Source organism: Cupressus sempervirens, chromosome 4, assembly GCF_028749045.1.
Source record: "Cupressus sempervirens isolate cs-2001-9-10 chromosome 4, ASM2874904v1, whole genome shotgun sequence".
Taxonomy (NCBI): Eukaryota; Viridiplantae; Streptophyta; class Pinopsida; order Cupressales; family Cupressaceae; genus Cupressus; species Cupressus sempervirens.
The window spans coordinates 665,143,780-665,163,360 of NC_143121.1; the positions used below are offsets into that span (position 1 = coordinate 665,143,780).

The window sequence follows — 19,581 nt, forward strand, 5'->3', positions numbered from 1 at the left end:
ACTATACAAAAGAATGAAGAGAGAGAGAGAGAGAGAGAGAGAGAGAGAGAGAGGTTGAAAGTCATGAATGAAATCTTTAACAAAACTGATGACTTTCACAATACGTCCACTGGACAGCTGTCAGCAGGGAAGTGACTGCTTACTAGGATGTCTAGAGAGATAAAACATCATCAGCCAAACATAATAAGACACAATTTATATAAACAGTACCAGAAGAAGCCAAAACAACCCACGCATAATCAAAAATCCACAATACTGCTATGAGAGATTAAGGCAACATGGCAATACAGCATATGATAGCAAAAGGAATCGAATAGAAGCCAGCAACGAAGGATACACAAAGATCTTATGGAAACAATAGTCTGCTACAGAAATAGCCTCAAGAAATCCATGAACATGAACAGGATTAGCAGCAGAATGAATATATGTTCAAATGACAGAAAAGGCACAGACAGAAAGGGCGACATCCGATCATGAATATGATGAACCAAACAAATGATAAATATCGACAACCATAAATGATAATCACAACAAAATGATCATGGACAGTACAAACTACAAAGATTGTTGTGTAAGAAAAGAAAAATTAGGAGCTTGACGACATATATGTATAGCCAGAAGAAGATAGAATGCATGAAAGTTCAAAACAGAGAGCTCTTCCAACAGAACAATCTAAAAGGAGTGCACAGCAGCATATAAGTCATACCAAAAGAGAATCAACAAATAACAACTTTTAGAAAAATAAACAGAACCAAAAGAGAACCAATATTGAAAGTGAACCAGGCTATCAGGCTGCCACCAACCTTCATCGCATACATATTGCCTATTAAAAATTTATGCAATCTACAACACATATATGAACTAGAGAACAAGAAAAACTCCCTTATTGTTGTTATCTAACCTGGATTTAATACCATGTAAATGGTTTGCCCAGAAATATAGATAAACAAAAGAAGAAGAAAAAGACACAAAAAATTATCCGGGGAAAACCGTTCAACTTGAGGGAAAAACCCAACCACATCAGAAAAATATCTCTTTTATTAAAATAATTAATATCAAAGTACAATGCTTTCAACTTGATACAAATTGCTTATGACACAAAGCAAACATATATATATATATATATATAGAATTGGGAGACTCTTCATATCATAACTAAAGGTCTCTTCATTTGCCAAATATGAGTCTCTTCATATTTCCAAACGCATGTCTCTTTGCATGTTTCATGACTCTTCATATAATAAAATGATCGATATTTAGTGCGAGATACCGAGTAGGCTGGTACACCTTGGATGCCATGGCATGCTCACTTGGAAATATCATCATAAATCTTTTCTCAATTTCAACATATAGTAATATTAGAGGTAAAGATCTCTATTGCAGCTATAATATACAACAAACCAATTTGAGTACTCTTGATTATGGATTACAAGGTTGGTATTATGCAAGTTCTCTCAAGAACCATAAAATGTTCTTTGAAGCATATGATCTTCCTTTGAGGAGATGTTAGATAATGCCATGATGACATCGATGCAAAGCAGGAGGAAAGGTCTTAAACAACTTCACATTCAATGTTTCAAAAGCCCAAACATGGAGATCTTCCTCCCAACTCACCTATTCCTCCTCCACTCTTAAGACCTTGCTGACATGGCACACCTTGTGGATATGGACTCAAAAGTTTGTCTAATAATTAACACTGACTCCATAGGGCTATTGACAACTTATTAGGTCCAACCAAGCAAGGATGTCAATTTTTAGTTACTAGTCACAACATAAGTCACCTACTAGTAGCCATGTAACCCTCCTAAACCAAGAATAACTTTTAACTCATTCCTAATCTCAACAAAGGAAAGCAGTTTTGAGTACCCTTCAAGGCCTACCTTAATATATCCAAAACTTGCATAGGTTATTTTCTACATTATTGAATTCGCAGATCTGACCCATGAAACAGATCCGGGTTTGGATTTGCGGACCAGTGTATCCCGAGTCCACGCATGATCCGGATTTGACCCTATGGCTCCATCCAGATCTGTAGATAGCGAATCCAAGTGGACCATAGGGTCAAATCAAGACCCTGCGCAAATCCGACCCAAACCTGTCATTCAACCCACAAACCCAGGGGAATCCGACATGGATCTATGCAAACTATAGGGGTAAAACTAAAAAAGTGGGTCCAAACTTCAAAGACAATATTTTTATTGTGTTTTTTTGCTCTAACCCTAAAACAAACCTTATTTGGTCTTCACAAACACATTTCATACTGATTTGCTCTCTCATTTTGCTCTCTACATTTTGCAAGTTTGAAGTGTGGCAATTGAATTCGCTGAAGATTGATTGCAGTGTGACAAATTCCATCCTAAAGACAGATTTGAGCGTTGAAGGTATGCATTTTAACTATATTCTTTAGTTTTTTCATAATTATTTCAAGTTTTTCATATAAGTTTCAAACTTTTCCAAGTTTTTGTAATAGTTTTGAAGTTTTTTTTTCATTTTTGTTATAGATTGCCACAATGAGTAGAGTCAAAGCTCAATATGTGGGGAGGGATCTCAACAATTTAAAATTGATAAAAGCTCTCTTTTATGTGTAATATTCTGAAGTCCTAGTTTGGAGGCAGGAGGACTGAGTAGTAGCGTTGATGGTGCACGGAAGGGTGTACAATATCCGTATAGTATATGAGGAACAAACTCCAAATGTCGGGTATATCCGTATGGATCAGAGGGGATGAAAGGAGAGAGAGGTTTGTATGGCTGAAATCTGTACGCTATTAAGTCTTGCTTGTGTGCTATATGCCAAGAAGACTGACCGTACGCCGTATGGTGGTGTAGGGAACATTTGTGATCCGTACGGTGGAAGTCCATATAGAATTCTTTGCACAAGAGTCCATATGGGGGGTAAGGGGTAAGCCGTATGGTGGCTCAGAGAGGGCCGTATGGTGACTTACAGAAGGAGTATGGTGTGGAGATAATGGGTGTACGGCAGGCTATTCTTGATGTGACAATTAATGTACGGCAAGGTGTATGAATGTGAAGGCCGTACGGCCAAGGAATGACTCAATACAAAACACAATCTGACTCATGCACAAACATAATAGATCTTGGATAAAATCCACACAATAACTAAGACTCGAATGCAAATAGTAATTGTAGAAGATAATACTTCAATTTGCCAAAATCCGAACAAGGAATTACATGCAACAATGGAATAGGGTGAGGGTTGAATCCCACCAAAACCGCACGAACCAAATAGGGAAGGTCTTTCACTTCCGAAATGGCGAACAATCCAAAACTCCAACAGGAATTTGCAATCCAAAGAAATATATTCCCAAAGCCTACCTAAGACTTCCCACAAGCCGTGCTTAAATACCCGTCGAGAAACCATTCCGAGGGTGTACAAAGATAGCCGATGGCGACACAAACTTCAAACACAAAAATAAAATGGGACGAAGAAATTAAATCAATCGGCCCGTTACAAAGTTTAATTAAATACATTTATTTTATGATGGGGACATTACAATCCTCCTGTCCCAAAATTTGCTCGTCCTCAAGCAATTGCAGTGCTGGATGCTAGAGAATGTGCTCGCCTTCCCACATTGTGCCATCCAATGGTAGGTGTCGCCAGTGTACCAAGTATTCCTTCACAGTGCGGTTCCATAAAGTCTTTTCACGTACTTTGAGAATCTCAGAAAGTTCCAAAATGAGCTTCCCTTCTTCATTGAGTGGCGGAAGGTCGGTAGCAACTGTGACGTTTTGCCCTATGTGGCGGAAGGTCGACAACTGTGACATTTTTCCCTATGGCTTTCTTCAGACAAGAAACATGGAAGACATTATGAATAAAGCTCCCCTCCGGAAGTTCCAGTTTGTATGCTACCTCACCAATGCGACAGACCACACGATAGGTACCATAAAATCGTGGCTTCAATTTCTCCTTTCTTGTTCCCGTTAACGAAGACTGTTGATATGGCTGGAGCTGGAGATAGACCAGATCCCCCACTTCAAAACTCCTCTCTATCCTGCGTCTGTCAGCATACATCTTCTGTTGATTTTGTGCCTATTGTAGGTTTTCTTTCAAGCTCCTCAGTATGTCTTGTCCCTCCTGAAGCCAATCCTTCGCCCTTGGAGCGCGACTGTCACCCAAAACTATGTCAATGAAAGAGAGGGGTTCATACCTGTACAAAGCTTTGAATGGTGTCATCCCGATAGACATGTAATAAGTGGTATTGTTGCAATATTCCCCCAAATGGATCCATTTTACCCACGCTCGTTGTGCCGAGACGTAGTTCCGAAGGTATCCTTCGAGCCATTTGTTCACAATCTCGGTTTGACTATCTGTCTACGAGTGGTAACTCGTGCTTGGTGAGAATTTTGTTCCTGCCATCTGAAACAATTATGTCCATAAGATACTGACGAATCTTCCATCCCGATCACTGACGATGTTTCAAGGTAACCCGTGCAGACGAAAGACTTCTCTAAAAAACAGATCAGCAACTTGTGCAGCCTGAAAATCCAAGGGGATGGCAAAGAAATGTGTATACTTTGTCAACCTATCAACCACCACGAAGATACAATCCTTTCCATTCACCTTCGGAAGACCTGTTATGAAGTCCATTGATATACTTTCCCATTTATGTTCGGGAATTGGCAAAGGTTGTAGTAGCCCAGCAAGAAGAGTATGTTCAGACTTGTTCTGTTGCCAAACCGTACATTCTCTTACGTGTTGCAACACATCCTCTTTTAGCCCTTTACATGAAAACCTCTCCCAAAGACTTCTATAAGTTTTGAGAAAACCGGGGTGTCCAACCAGAGGTGAGTCGTGCGCTTCCTTCAAGATCTTCTACTTCAATTTGGATTTTGGCACTAGGTATATCCGGTCTTTATAGTAGATGATATCATCCACCACTCTAAACCGATCATCACAGGTGTGGCCATCCATTATTTCACAAGCAAATGTATTCTTGGAATAGTCCACTAGTAGATGTGTTTTCCAATCAACTGAAATCTGGTCTAGTGAGCAGATGGTGGGTTCTCTGGACAAGGCACCCACAACAACATTGTTTTTCTCTTTCACATACTCAATGTCAAAATCAAAAGCTTGAACTTTGGTTACCCATTTTTGTTGCCGTTCATTCAAGTCTTGCTGCTCCAGAAAATATCTCTGACTGCTGTGATCCGTACGGATGACAAACTTGGCACCTACCAGATACTGCCAGAACTTGGTTAGTGCGTGCACGATGGCCAACATTTCTTTGTCATAGATGGAATATAGGCGTTCTACTGGTGTAAGCTTTCTGCTCTCATAAGCAATGGGTTGTCTATCTTGCATCAATACTGATCTAGTGCCTTCCCCGGACGCGTCACACTCCAGAATGAACGGCCGAGTGGAATCAAGTAGTGCAAGTACGGGACAAGTGCTCATGGCCTCTTTCAGCTTATCAAAGGTGAGTTGTTTCTTTTCGCTCCAATGGAATGACCCCTTCTTCGTCAGATCCGTTAAAGGTGCGCTGAGCTGAAAGAATCCTTTAACAAACCTCCTGTAGTAACTGCACAGTCCGAAGAATCCTCGCAAATCCGTGAGTGATTTTGGGGTAGGCAAGTCGAGGATAGCCTAAATCTTCTCTTGATGCACTTGAACCCCATATTTACTGACAACATGCCCCAAGTACAATATCTCTGTCATACCAAACTCACATTTGGACTGCTTGGCAAACAAGGACTATTCCTCCATGATACTTAGAACTTCATTCAAATGCTTCAAGTGCTCCTCCCATGTCCTGCTATAAATAACATCATCAAAGAATACCAATAGATACTTACGCAATTGTTTGTTGAAGATGCAATTCATGCATGATTGAAATGTAGTAGGTGCATTGGTCAATCCGAACAGCATGACCAGGAACTCATAATGTCCATAGTGGCAACAGAAAGCCATTTTCTCCACATCTTCTTCCCTCATTCGGATCTAATGGTATCCGGAACAGAGATCTATTTTTGAAAAATAGATTGTGCCATGCAGTTCATCCAACAACTCATCTATCCTTAGAATGGGATACCTATTCTTTATTGTTTTCTTGTTCAACGCACGGTAGTCCACACACATGCGCATCGTCCCGTCCTTTTTGACCAACACTACAGATGATGCGAATGGGTTGGAACTGGAATGGATCCATCCTTTCTCTAGCAATTCCTGAATCATCCTTTCGATCTCATCTTTGAATTTCTTGGGGTGGTCGTACAGTGTGTTTATGACTAGCTTTGCTCCTAATTCCATCTCAATTGTTTGTTCAAATCCCCGATGAGGTGGTATGCCATGAGGAATATCCATGAAAACTTTATCAAGTCTTCTTAAAATATCCTCAAGCTCATCATCCTATGGAGGTGTTCGATGTCCCTTCATAGGTTTCGTCGAGATAAAGCAATGCGCAGCCCACACAACGTCATCGTGCTGAAAGATTGCCTCCATCCGATGCACAGAAACTTCCTTTAGACCTTCATTTGCCATTCCTCGGAGGACAACCTTCTTCTCGTCAACCAAAAAAGTGAAGTCCATCCATTTGAGACTCTGGGTGTATTCATCAAGGGTCTCCATCCACTGTACGCCAAGAATGACTTCTATGTCAGCAAGGTCCACTATGAAAAGGTCCTCCGTCACTGTATGATTCGCCATTGTGATGTTCAGCTGAGGAACAAGGTGCGTGCAAGACAGGAAGGTCCCTCCGACAACCTTGACCTGAAGGCCTTTGTGTGCCTCCATAGGGAAACTTCTCTGTCTAACCAAGGATGACTTGATGAAATTTAGAGTAGCGCTGCTATCTAGCATCACCGTAACCCTTTGTCCTTGAAGGGTACCTCATACACGAAAAACTGTGCACCTCGAGCTGCCAGCCAATGCAATGGCTCCTCCGCGCTGTACCAACGTGGCAATTCTCTTTGTACGGTTTAGACTGATGTTGGTGTCATGGTGGGGTTGGTTATCATTGGCCGGCATCTCTTCCTATTCGTCCTCATCATTGGACACAACCTCAATGTAATGGATCTTCCCCTTTTTGAGGCATCGATGACCCGGCTTCCAAGGTCCCTTGCAGTTGAAACACAATTTCTTCCTTCGGAGTTCCTATCGGGTAGCTTCATCCAACGACAGCTTCTTGGGCGAAGGTTTGTCCCTCAGAAACGTCGGTGGTTTAGGATGTGAGTAACTTCGAGAGGATGAGGATGATGTCAACGACGATGCCATACTTCGTGCTTTACTGATTGCTTCCGATAGGGTAGCCAGATTGAATCCCTTCACCCAACCTTTCAAAGGTTCAATCAGTCCATCCATGAAGAGCACTACCCGCCTTCTTTCAAAAATGTCTGTGACCAAAACAAAGAGTTTCTAAAATTCTGCAATGAATTAATGTACCGATCCAATTTTCCTTAGTTGCACCAAATCTTTGAAATTGAGCTCTGGATCTTTACCATCAAATCATTCTATCAATCTCTCTATGAATTCTGCACAAGTCTTTATTTGATCATGCCCTAATGTGATGGTGTTGTGGTGCCACCATTCATGCGCAACTCCCTCCAAGTGTAACGTGACAAATTTGATTGCTTCTTCTGGCATAGGATTCGGTTGGAAGTAGGTATCGGCTTTCGTAACCCACGCTTGCGCCAATATGGAACCCGATCCATCAATGGTGACAAATTTACCTTACTCAACTTTCTCCTAAGATCATCGTTAAAGTATCCTCTGTTTCCACCTCCCAAATATCTCATTCTCAGTTGTGCGTAACCTTTGTAGGATATATCTTCTTCAAGGTTTGCATTCTTCCAGTCTTCTCTCATCTCTTCGAAAGTTGGTTGTCTCCCTCCGTGTTGTGCCTTCGTTCATGGTGAAAAAGTCGGCATGGAAGGTCGGGAGCATGCTAACTGAGGGATTGATTTCCCTGACACCGAGTCCGCGCTATGACCATTTTGTTCTCCAGATATTTTGTTCTCCGCCAACTTCTTGAGAGTTTCTTCCATAAGTCGTTGCATGTCAGTGATCTGTGCCTGATTCCTGCCAAGTTCCCTCAAAAGAGCCACAAGTTTGGCAGCGATCGGTTCCCATTCATCAGCCATTTGATCAACAAAATGTGTCCTTCTTCTCTTCCGGCTATAAACTCTCATTCACTATCCACAGGCTGGCAGGATCGAAGCGCTCTGATACCACTGTAATATTCCAAAGCCCTGGTCTGGAGGCAGGAGGATTGAGTAGTGGCATTGATGGTGCATGGAAGGGTGTACAATATCCGTACAGTACCTAAGGAACAAACTCCAGATGTCAAGTATATCCGTATGGATCAGAGGGGATGAAACGAGAGGTCCATACGGCTGAAATTTGTATGCTATTAAGTCTTGCTTGTGTGTTGTATGCCAAGAAGACTGACCGTACGCCGTACGGTGGTGTAGGGAACAAGTGTGATCCGTACTGTGGAAGTCTGTACGGAATGCTATGCACAGGAGTCTGTACAGGGGGTAAGGGGTAAGCCGTACGGTGGCTCAAAGAGGGTTGTACAATGACTTACAGAAGGAGTACGGTGTGGAGAGAATGGGTGTACAGCAGGCTATTCTTGATGTGACAGAATTAATGTACAGCAAGGTGTATAAATGTGAAGGTCGTACGGCCAAGGAATGACTCAGTACAGAATACAATCTGACTCATGCACAAACATAATAGATCTTGGAAAAAATCCACACAATAACTGAGACTCGAATGCAAATAGTAATTGCAAAAGATAATGCTTCAATTTACCAAAATCCAAACAAGGAATTACATGCAACAACGGAATAGGGTGAGGGTTGAATCCCACCGAAACCACATGAGCCAAATAGGGAAGGTCTTTCACTTTCGAAATGGTGAACAATCCCAAACTCCAACAGGAATTTGCAGTACAGAAAAATGTATTCCCAAAGCCTACCTAAGACTTCCTACAAGCCATGCTTAAATACCCGTCAAGAAACCAATCCGAGGGTGTGCAAAGATAGTTGACGGCGACACAAACTTCGAACACAAAAATAAAAATGGGACCGAGATAAATTAAATCAATCGGCCCATTACAAAGTTTAATTAAATACATTTATTTTATGATGGGGATATTACATTATGGAGATACACTATAAGAATTTCTCAACGTGTTGGAGGTGGAAGTTTTATTTGGAAATGTAATTTTTGCAATGTACAACTTAGAAGCTCCTGCTCTCGAGTCAAACGTCATTTTCTGGGCCTGAGGGGTAAAGGGATTAATATGTGTGAGAGACCAAATAAGGGGTTGCCACCTAGGAAAATAGCAGCATTTGTAAAAGAACAAGAAAATGCTAACAAATTAATTATAAAAGGGAAACAGGGTGCTTATTTTAGGAAACAAAAAAAATGACACCACCCGCTCGCCAAGCCTCTAAACATCCCTTCTTGCCTATATCTTCTAGGGATGATGGTGAAGTAGAACCACAAATCACCACCCGCAAAAGAGGCCCATTAGATAAGGTATCCCAAAATGAGTTAAGAGATATTGCTGATGTAAAAATTGATGTTGTCTCTATGCGAATAGAACACCATTCAACTTAGTGAGATCACCTTATTGGGGGGAGATGATGCAAGCAATAACTAATGCTCATTCTGGTTACCAAGGCCCTGGATATGAAAAGGTGTGCACCACTTTATTGAATAATGAGAGAGAAAATGTAGAGAACCAACTAAAACCTATAAGAGATCCTTGGTTTCAAACAAGTGTGTTTGCTGTCTCTAATGGATTAAAAGATTGCAAAAACCTTCCCTTGATCAATGTTATTGTTGTGTTCCCTGTTTACCGCATGGGGTAAATAGATTAATGCACACAAACAATAAACAAGAACAGTAGTACTCCTTTTATTATTCGCATATGCCAAAGACATTACATTATGCTTCTGATGATGATTACAATGATCCCGGAGGGTGTATAAATACTTTCAGAAGAACCTTCTCGAAGGAGTCTGTCGACTACATAACAATTACCTTCTCGAAGGGACCCGTTGGCTACATAATATTTACCGACGACATCATCCCCCCCAAAAGAAAAAGTCGTTTCCGGACGACAATTACAACTCGTTGTTTTGAACACCCGCATTGTTCTACACACCTGTGTTGTTTTGCACACCCACGTTGTTTCCAACAGTCGTGCTATTTGGTGAAGAAGGGTTTTCGTTAATTGAAGCTGTCCGTTCCGAAAATGTATCTCGAACGAAGAGTTCACTCCACGCTCGTGCTCCCTCAACACTCCAAGCTATGCGAGTTAATCCCCTTCCGTCTAGATTCACTTCCCTCGGCATATGCAGGTTTAGAAACTCCTCCCTTGCTTCTTCCACCAAATCCAACCGCTGTCGAGTCTCTTTCAACAATTCTTCAATGCTACAGTGTCCGTTGGCAATTTGCTGAAACCTTCGTCTACGTTCGGCTTGCTGTGCCAAAATTAAGTTCCCTTGTACTGTGCATATTTCATCATTTTCCTTCAGCTTATTCTTATTTTTATTCAACTGATTTGACATTAGTTTTCATTCCTCTGCCTTCGTACCAGATCCATCGAGCAACGGTGCCAAATGTTTACCGCATGGGGTAAATAGATTAATGCACACAGACAATAGACAAGAACAGCAGTACTCCTTTTATTATTCGCATATGCCAAAGACATTACATTATGCTTCTGATGATGATTGCAATGATCCTGGAGGGTGTATAAATACTTTCCGAAGAACCTTTCTGAAGGAGTCCATTGGCTACATAACAATTACCTTCCCGAAGAGACTTGTCGGCTACATAATATTTACCGACGACATCCCCCAAAGGGATAGTGTTTTTGAAGGCAATTGATTGTGAGGGGGGAGTAAAAGATGCAAAATACATTTCCTAGATTCTCATTGATTCCATAGAGGCAGTGGATAGTGATAATGTTGTCCAACTAATTACAAACAATGCAAAAGTTTGGAGGGCTACAGGTGCTTTGATAGAGGATAGATATGATCACATCTTTTGGACATAGTGTACCAACAATTCCCTCAATTTGGTGATGCAAGCAATTGGCACCCAAATAGATTAGGTAAAGAAAATATATGAAGAGGGTGAGGAAATTCAAATGTTTGTGACAAACCACCATAGGAAATTCATTTATGATTTACCATTTTATGTCATGTTTTAGCATAGATTCTTTGAACTAGACCATCTAAATACAAGTAGTAAAAAAGATAATAAATGGATGGTACAGACTAAAAACTACAATGCTAATACAGTAAGTTTTGTCCCTAGCATAGGAACAAAACTACAGACGACAATACTAAAATATTACTGTATTTAGGTTCTGGTGTAAATATGACAAAAAAATTCTCTAGTCCTTTGTTTTACAACAATAGATAGCTGAAATTCCTGTATTTCATGTTGCAACATGTCTAATTCTATATGGTTGTATGTACCTTTTGTATGAATCTCCAATTCAAATATTTTACTATATATATGTAATGTCAGCTAGTGCTCAAAAAGTAATATTCTGCGAAAAAAATTTAAATACACTTCCGAACAAAGCAATTTAGCTCTTTGGAGTGGAATTCCCAAAATAACGTATCATGATAAACTAACACATAAAAACAAAACTGAGTGCAAGCATTGGCATTGCTTCCTGCACGATTTTACTACAAAGGAGTTTTATATGATTAAGTAATTAACTACAGCTTTCTAGTTTGGAGATAATCTCTGGAAAACTATTTTAAAATATTACTTATTGAAAAGAAGGAAGCATCCTTTATCGTCAATTGTATATATGCTTTGTATGGATGTCATATAAAGAATGTCCAATGTGTGTGTAGGTTTTTGTTCATATTTTACTTTAGGAGGTCAAAGCTTGCCAACAGTGCAACACTTAACATGCAATATTAAAGCTGCTAAACATGTGACATGCATTGATAAAACATTGAAAGGACTTGATTGTAGTGATAAGACATACAACTCCATTGGGTTGGTTTCATTGTTGAAGGTGTAGCAAATCCATAGATTGCTTCCTTGGGATGTGCAGGGAAATCATTGTAGAAGCGCTTCTGAATTTCGTCTAGTGCTTCCATACACAACTCCATAGCATTTATTGCCTGCAGATAAACTTTCGTAAGATTGTTTATATGACATAGCTCTTATCAAACTTCAGTAGCTTAGATGTGAATTTGATCCAATTTTTCTCTTCCTATTTAGATATATTTTCATCTATCTTTTGCATTGACATTTTCAATAAAAACATTTCTGACATAATAGGTTCTTCAAATTGCAACAAAATTCTTAATGGATATACAGTATAGTCTAGATGTTAATTTTGAAATGAAAGGGCATGCAAAATGATAAACATTCTAAGGAGAAAACATAAAGCTGAAGTCAAAGAGAACATTGATCAAAATTTCAAGTTTTATTGTGAAAAGTAAAAGTATGATTGTACACATTAAATTTGCAAAGCTAAAATGTAAACTACAAAGTCTCAGCATAAAACAGCAAATCAATATTGCAAAGAGAAAAAGCCTCATAATTAAGCAACTAAGAAAGTTCAAAATGAATGGGCAAAAGCATGGTATGAATGTACACATTAAATTTGAGAAGCTAAAATGTAAACTACTAAGTCTCAGCATAAAAAAGCAAATCAATATTGCGAAGAGCAAAAGCCTCATAACTAAGCAACTATGAAAGTTCAAAATGAACGGGAAAAAGCATTTGAGCAAGGCCAAAACCAAACCTGCCACTATACTCCTTTACACTTGTAATTTAACCTGATTCTATAGTAGGCTCATCAACTTAAGCTTCAATGTGATGTCCCCTTTCTGAAATAGGATTTATAATAATAATAAATTATAATATGATATAATTACAAGATAACTAAGATCGTGAAGTGGCAATACTATGCAAGAATTGTAAACTATTTATAAGGAACATCAATGATGAAAGCAACTATCTCCCAGTCGGCAAAGCTTAGTTGATGAAATGTGCTTTTGAAAAATGTAATTTTACTGACTTGCACAGAATGTTATTTTTGTCCATATTTCTATTATTTGGTCTTTAAAGGTGAGTTTCTTATATTCCACTCATTGGCCATAAATATTGGGCATTCTACATTTAATAATATCGAAAAAGATTGGCCATGAATATAATCCTTGCACATGCAGACTTATAGTTGAAACATTCCATTCTGAAGTTGCCAATTAATACTTATTTTCCCTTCCGAGAGAGAATTCATTACAATGTCGTGAATATCTTTATTGAGCCATATGCTATTGCAAGATCGTGGTATAAAAGGTGAACCTGAATTCATTATTTGATTGTGGTTCCTGAACCATTATAAACACTTTCTGTTGTTGATGGAGCTGGGCATGATGCAGTGCATATTCTACTGATACTTAAAGGGCATAAGATACTCTTCTTAGCATGGACTCATCCTCAAGCAGCTGAATTCACTATTCAAGCCAGCACTTCACAATATTACAGCAGCTAATATATGTATTGGGTTAGAGTGTGTGGGACTTTGTCACTGAGCGATTAAAGAACAGCATAAGTTACAGAGACAACTGAAAACCATTAAGGGATGAAATTGTGATCATATTAAGAAAGTAAAATATAACTAATGCATCAATCGATAAGAAGGCACACAGTACAAACATTAAATAAATTACTACTTAAACAATGAGCACGATTTATAGATGGATAACAACTCTTAAACAGAAGGGCATATATAAAATATTAAATATATAATGCAAATAAAAATCGATAGAAAAGGTTTAGGGAGGAGAAGACATAACTGGTTCTCATTACAAGGAAGAGACCAGAAGAAAAAGAACTCATATTTAACTAATGAAAGCGTCACTGATATCCTCTAGTTCATCTATGAATCGATACTGTTTTACAGAACACTATATCTGAATGCTATTATATACATACATACATATATATATATATATATGATTCAACAAAATATAGATATAGATAGATAGATAGATATATTTATATAGATATAGATACACACACACACATATATATATATTAGAATGTTGTGTTTTTTATACATAATATAATTCATTTTAAGTTAGTACACTCTTAGCTCATTCCTTGATTGCTCATTAATACAGTTAAGAGGACTGGTATGGTGTTGTCAGGGAGAGGCAGAGTAAAACCTCAAAAGGCAGGGGAATCCCAAAATGGAGCAAGGACATGTATCACAGAAGCCATAAGGGAGAAGTTGCAAGATGGCTATAAATGTGTTCTGAAAACCTTAAGGGAACCTACTTGAAGATTGGTGTAAATCACCATTTTTCTTAGGGTTGATGATTAGGAGAGAAGTAAGGAAATGTATTATAAATTAATTATTTATGCATAGTGATGTATGTTAATTATTGGGAAATTGGTGGTCTCCTAATAAGGAACATTACAAAGATTAAGTGAATTGTCCATCCCATGCACAATCATAAGACTACTTGAGAATTTTAGGGTAAATCAAGTCCAGTCCTAGTTGGGCACATTACATTCAACCCAGCCATATTTATGAAACCTAATACAGTATCATAGAAGTAGCTTCAGCATTTTCTCCGCGGGAAATAAAAGTAATAGCCTCTGCCTGCAGCAAAGCCTACTATTCCTTGAGGATATTTAATGCCACAACCAGATGGAAAGCTTAAAAGTAATATAGCCTAGATAACCTATTTCAACAATCCCCACAACGGAAGTTACTATTATCTGTGATAATCTCAACTCATTGACACATAATGTCATGTCCCTTTCCCAATCGTAAGATTAATATAAACCCTTAGCCTATTTCCATAACTTTTCTTGTAGGCTAAAGGGGTGGGAAAATAGGAAATAATTAAACATTAAATGTAAGTCTCTGTACTTTAAAATACAAATTATGTTAAATTATTTAAAAAGGTTGTTGGTGTGGTTTAAAAGTGCTGCCAGAACGAAGGACCTAAAATATAATTATGATTTATTATAATGCTATTATAATATTGCAAGTTATATTACTTTTGAAATATGAGGATTTTAATATTATTATTAATAACATATAAAGTAAATGTATTATGCAATAGTATTAAAAATAATACTTTTAATATTATTAATATATGTTATATTATTAATATAAAATAATTGATATAATATTAATATATTATATAATCAAATATAATATAATCATGATAATATAATTAATTTGAAAAGACACGACTCTTAGAATGGAAAAATGTATATAGAGAATTTTTTTTTGAGAATTCATCAATCAAAAAGGGAAAGTACGAAGAATAAGTATGCAAATAGTTTAATAGAGAAATATTTAAGTCCCAGCAGGAAACATTACAAGAGATATATATATATATATATAAAGAGGATTGCACACAAAAAAAGGAGGATAAAAAATTCCCCTAACCATTTGAGTGATTTCAACCAAAGATCACTAGGGTGGTGAATGCTTGCAATTTTGGAGTTTTTACTTGTGAAGTTTATTGTGTTGTTCAAATTGGAATTCATTGCAAGATTATTACAATTGACGGTGATATCAGAACAGATAGAAAATTGTATCAAATATATTGGAGCATAGGTTTTTAAAGGAGGCTGTACCAATCTCAAAGGAAAGCACAGAAAATGCATCATATTTAGAGGAGGTTGAATTGTTTTTAAACATGTCGTACTTTCCTTTCTAGTTGTACAATTTTGAGGGATGAATGCTACATAATTGAAATTATCACCCTTTTGGGGTCAAACTGCAGTACTTTGTTGTGTCTTTTTGGTTCATATAGACTGAGCTATTCACACGATTTACCAGAAATGGTTGATAATGTGTTGGTCATGCTATTTTGTTTTGAAGGCCATAGAAACCTAATATCAGACTAACATTCTTGGAAGGAGTGATCTTGTATGGTCCTTCTTATGAGCAGTCACTGTTGTAATACGGTCTTTTCCAGGTTGGAGGTTTGGAACATGAAGATTAAGTGTACAGTTGCACCTCTTTTTCGGACTTGGTCATACCATGTTGGAGGGTAGGATATCAGCCTACTTATTGATAGGTGTTGCATAATCGTTTATGATCAGTTTTGTCCTATCATATCATATCATAGGTATCATATCATATCATGCTTTGGTTAATAGACTGCATGTTTGAAGCATATATTTTCAATTCAAGTACACTTTCCTCAGACTGCCAGTTGATATGCCTGAATCTTACAACTATTTAGTCCAGTGTCCTACTGTTTCAAAATTGAATTCCATGCTTATCCTATACATACTACATTGTAATAATCTAGAAGGTATTACCACCAAATAGTAATTGCATTTGACATTGTAACATGAAGATTAAGTGTACAGTTGCACCTCTTTTTTGGACTTGGTCATACCATGTTGGAGGGTAGGATATCAGCCTACTTATTGATAGGTGTTGCATAATCATTTATGATCAGTTTTGTCCTATCACAGTCAATGCAACCATTCTTGAAGGTATCATATCATGCTTTGGTTAATAAACTGCATGTTTTAAGCATATATTTTCAATTCAAGTACACTTTCCTGAGACTGCCAGTTGATATGCCTAAATCTTACAACTATTTAGTCCAGTGTCCTACTGTTTCAAAATTGAATTCCATGCTTATCCTATACATACTACATTGTAATAATCTAGAAGGTATTACCACCAAACAGTAATTGCATTTGACATTGTAAGAAGATCCTGGATGGTTCACTGCTGGATCCCTTTTAAATTTGCATCTCATTATCTGCCAATTTGATGTTCATCCAAGATTTGCTAGTTATTTTTCTTTTCAGCATTGATTGATCCTACAAAATCTACATGTCTTCCATTTATCATATCAGGCTGTTATCTACTAGTTTGCCATTGATTAGATTTGTTTATAATCTATCATTGGTATTGATCATATATGCATGTTTATCTTTTATAGTCCACATCCCAGCTTGCATATGCTCTTACCTTGCCGACATCAAAATCTTGGTGATCAGAAAGAGCTTGGGTCATTTTTAATAGATTTGCCAACTTGACAGTTGTGTCAAGGACATTAAACCTAGCCACCTTTAGCTAAGATACCGGATTTGTACCTTCTGCCCCAACATCTGGATGCGGATGTGTTTGAAGCCTGATGTGGGGAGGAATGCACCTGGATGTGCAATTGGTGAGCACCCACAAGGTGTGCATATGCACCCGGGGTGCATCCAGCTAGTAACACCCAAAAAACTGATTTTTGCCTTAAACAATAGCATTTTAAAACACTTTTTTAAAAACCCTAAAATAGCCCTCTATGAGGCCATTTAGTGTTAAAACATACCATTTTGTTTACTACTTTGTCCTTTTCTCATTTTGTCTCCATTATTTTTGAAGAGGATCATTCGTGGGATGCTAGATAGCTTCCACAAAGGATATCTAAGTGTCTAAGGTTAGCATTTGATCCTACTCGAGTCTTTTAATGAGCGGTTTTAATATTTTGATGAAATTTTTCAAATTTGTGATAAAAAATTTCATTCTTTTTTTCCAATTTCTTTTAAGAAATAAAAACTCGAATTTAGCTCTAACAGCTTGCTACACCTAAGTCTTATCACCCCATTACCTCCCTCACTGGGCTTCATTCAATGCCCAACACCAAATGACAACTTGTCCCTGCCCCTTGTTCCAATTCCATGAAGCCCAAGATGGGTTCTTACCAATAGCAATCTTTATCTTCCAAGACTATTTTGTGGAAGCCCAAAGCTCTGTCTAGCCCTGTGGTCTATCCTCTAGTGTTGAATTTCTTCACGGTTGTTCAAGATTCTTAGTGGGGCTTTAGGTTATTCTACCCTCTGCCCCTTGTTTTTTGTTTTTGTTGCTTCCTCCAAATACTGTTTGGTATCCTTGTTGTTGGCTGGCCCCCTTTGTTGTCCTCGGCAGTCCCTTTTGTTGACTTTTTATAGCTTCAGTTGGATAAATGAGACTAAACTACTAAATTTACACACACACACACACACACACACACACATATATATATATATATATATATTGTTATTAGAAGAAACTAATATAATAATGGTTTGAAGATATTGTGTGTATATCAATAAATATATATATGCATTCATAATCAAGTATTATCATATTAATCTAATAATCTTGATGCTTGACTGATCTCATATTATATATGTTGGCCGACTGATTATTAATATCAAACTTGGAGTGACTAATCAATGGTGACCAACTGATTAATGCATGGGCAAATGGTTGCATTGTTTGATATGAGTACTAAGGGAGGCACATTCGTGAATAGATGTGTCTCCCACGTGGGAGGCATGTCTATTCATGGACATGTCTCCTCACGTCAGAACATATACATATGCATTCAACAACAATGTAATATTCACCGACGAACACATATTGAAAACAATCTTCTATGTGGAGAATATAACTACCACTCGGTGACAAAACATAGGTGTCGCTCTATAATAAATTGACAAAATTTAAATATATATTAAATACAAGTTTCCTTCAAGTGCTATAAATATATAGAACCTTTGCATCAGTTCATCAGCTAATTCAGTGAATAAATTTTGAAATTTTAAAATACAAATCTGATCACAAATTTAACACCTTTGACCTTTTGTGGTCTTTTGTTCGACATTAATAATCTTATCTTACCTTATTCTATCTTTGTTAAAATGTTTTTATATCTTTATTTTGCACTTGTATGCTTGTATTTCTTAGTTTTCTTCTAGTTTAAATTTATGTGATTTCTTATAATAGCAAAAAATCAGATTGCAAGAATGGCCAATAGTGAAAGTTCAATGGGTGGGGATGGAAATGATAAATTCAAAACTGATATAGGATCTCCTTTATGGAGACATACCACAAATATTTCAAAGGTTCTAGATGTTGAGGGATATCTTTAGAGGTGTAATTATTGTAATTTACCAAAAACTACCCCATATTCTCAAGTGGAACTTCACTTTATGGACCCTACTGGTAAAAGGGATGGGAGTGTGTAAAGGTCGAGATAAGAAGGGGTTGTCTCCCACATAATATCAGGATTTGTAAAAGTACAATTAGAGATGGATTAATTGGTTCTAAGATCAAAACAAACTGCTTATATTAGTGAATTTGTTAAGAAAAGAATTGAATTTACTCGGTACAATTGGAGCTTCAATTCATCCCTTCTTGCCTAGACCAAAAGATGAAGAATAAGTACCAATTACCACCCACAAAAGAGTTCCTCTTAGTGACACATGAGAACCTCTAATAACCAATATTTGGTGTAAAAGGGTCTCACTTCATAGTTCATAAAAACCATAATGAACCTACTATTAGGGTTAGCTTGGGACAAGTAATAGCTGCAAAACAAATGTTAGAATTTTAACAATAATAAGTCTAACTATACTATTCTACCCTCTATCTTAACCCCAACCTTAAAGATGTCTCCAAATCGAGATTACTAACCCTCTTGAGGATCTCTAGAACCTGAATGATATAATATCAATTCTAGTACCATCCTTGGTTACTTCTCTGTCTTCTCCATCTAATGTCCTTATCAAATATACATATGTTGACATCAACGGAATATTTTGGC

General features: G+C 37.5%; 1 protein-coding gene across 1 annotated transcript in view; it reads right to left on the minus strand.

The window, feature by feature from the left end:
* Window positions 1-19,581, minus strand: part of LOC149563011 (Peptidase M20/M25/M40 family protein) — an 88,265-nt gene that overhangs the window by 38,412 nt on the left and 30,272 nt on the right. Inside the window, exon 4 of the mRNA XM_089826453.1 lies at window positions 11,982-12,120. Coding sequence (XP_089682579.1) covers window positions 11,982-12,120 — 139 coding nt within the window. The remainder of the gene's footprint in view (window positions 1-11,981; window positions 12,121-19,581) is intronic.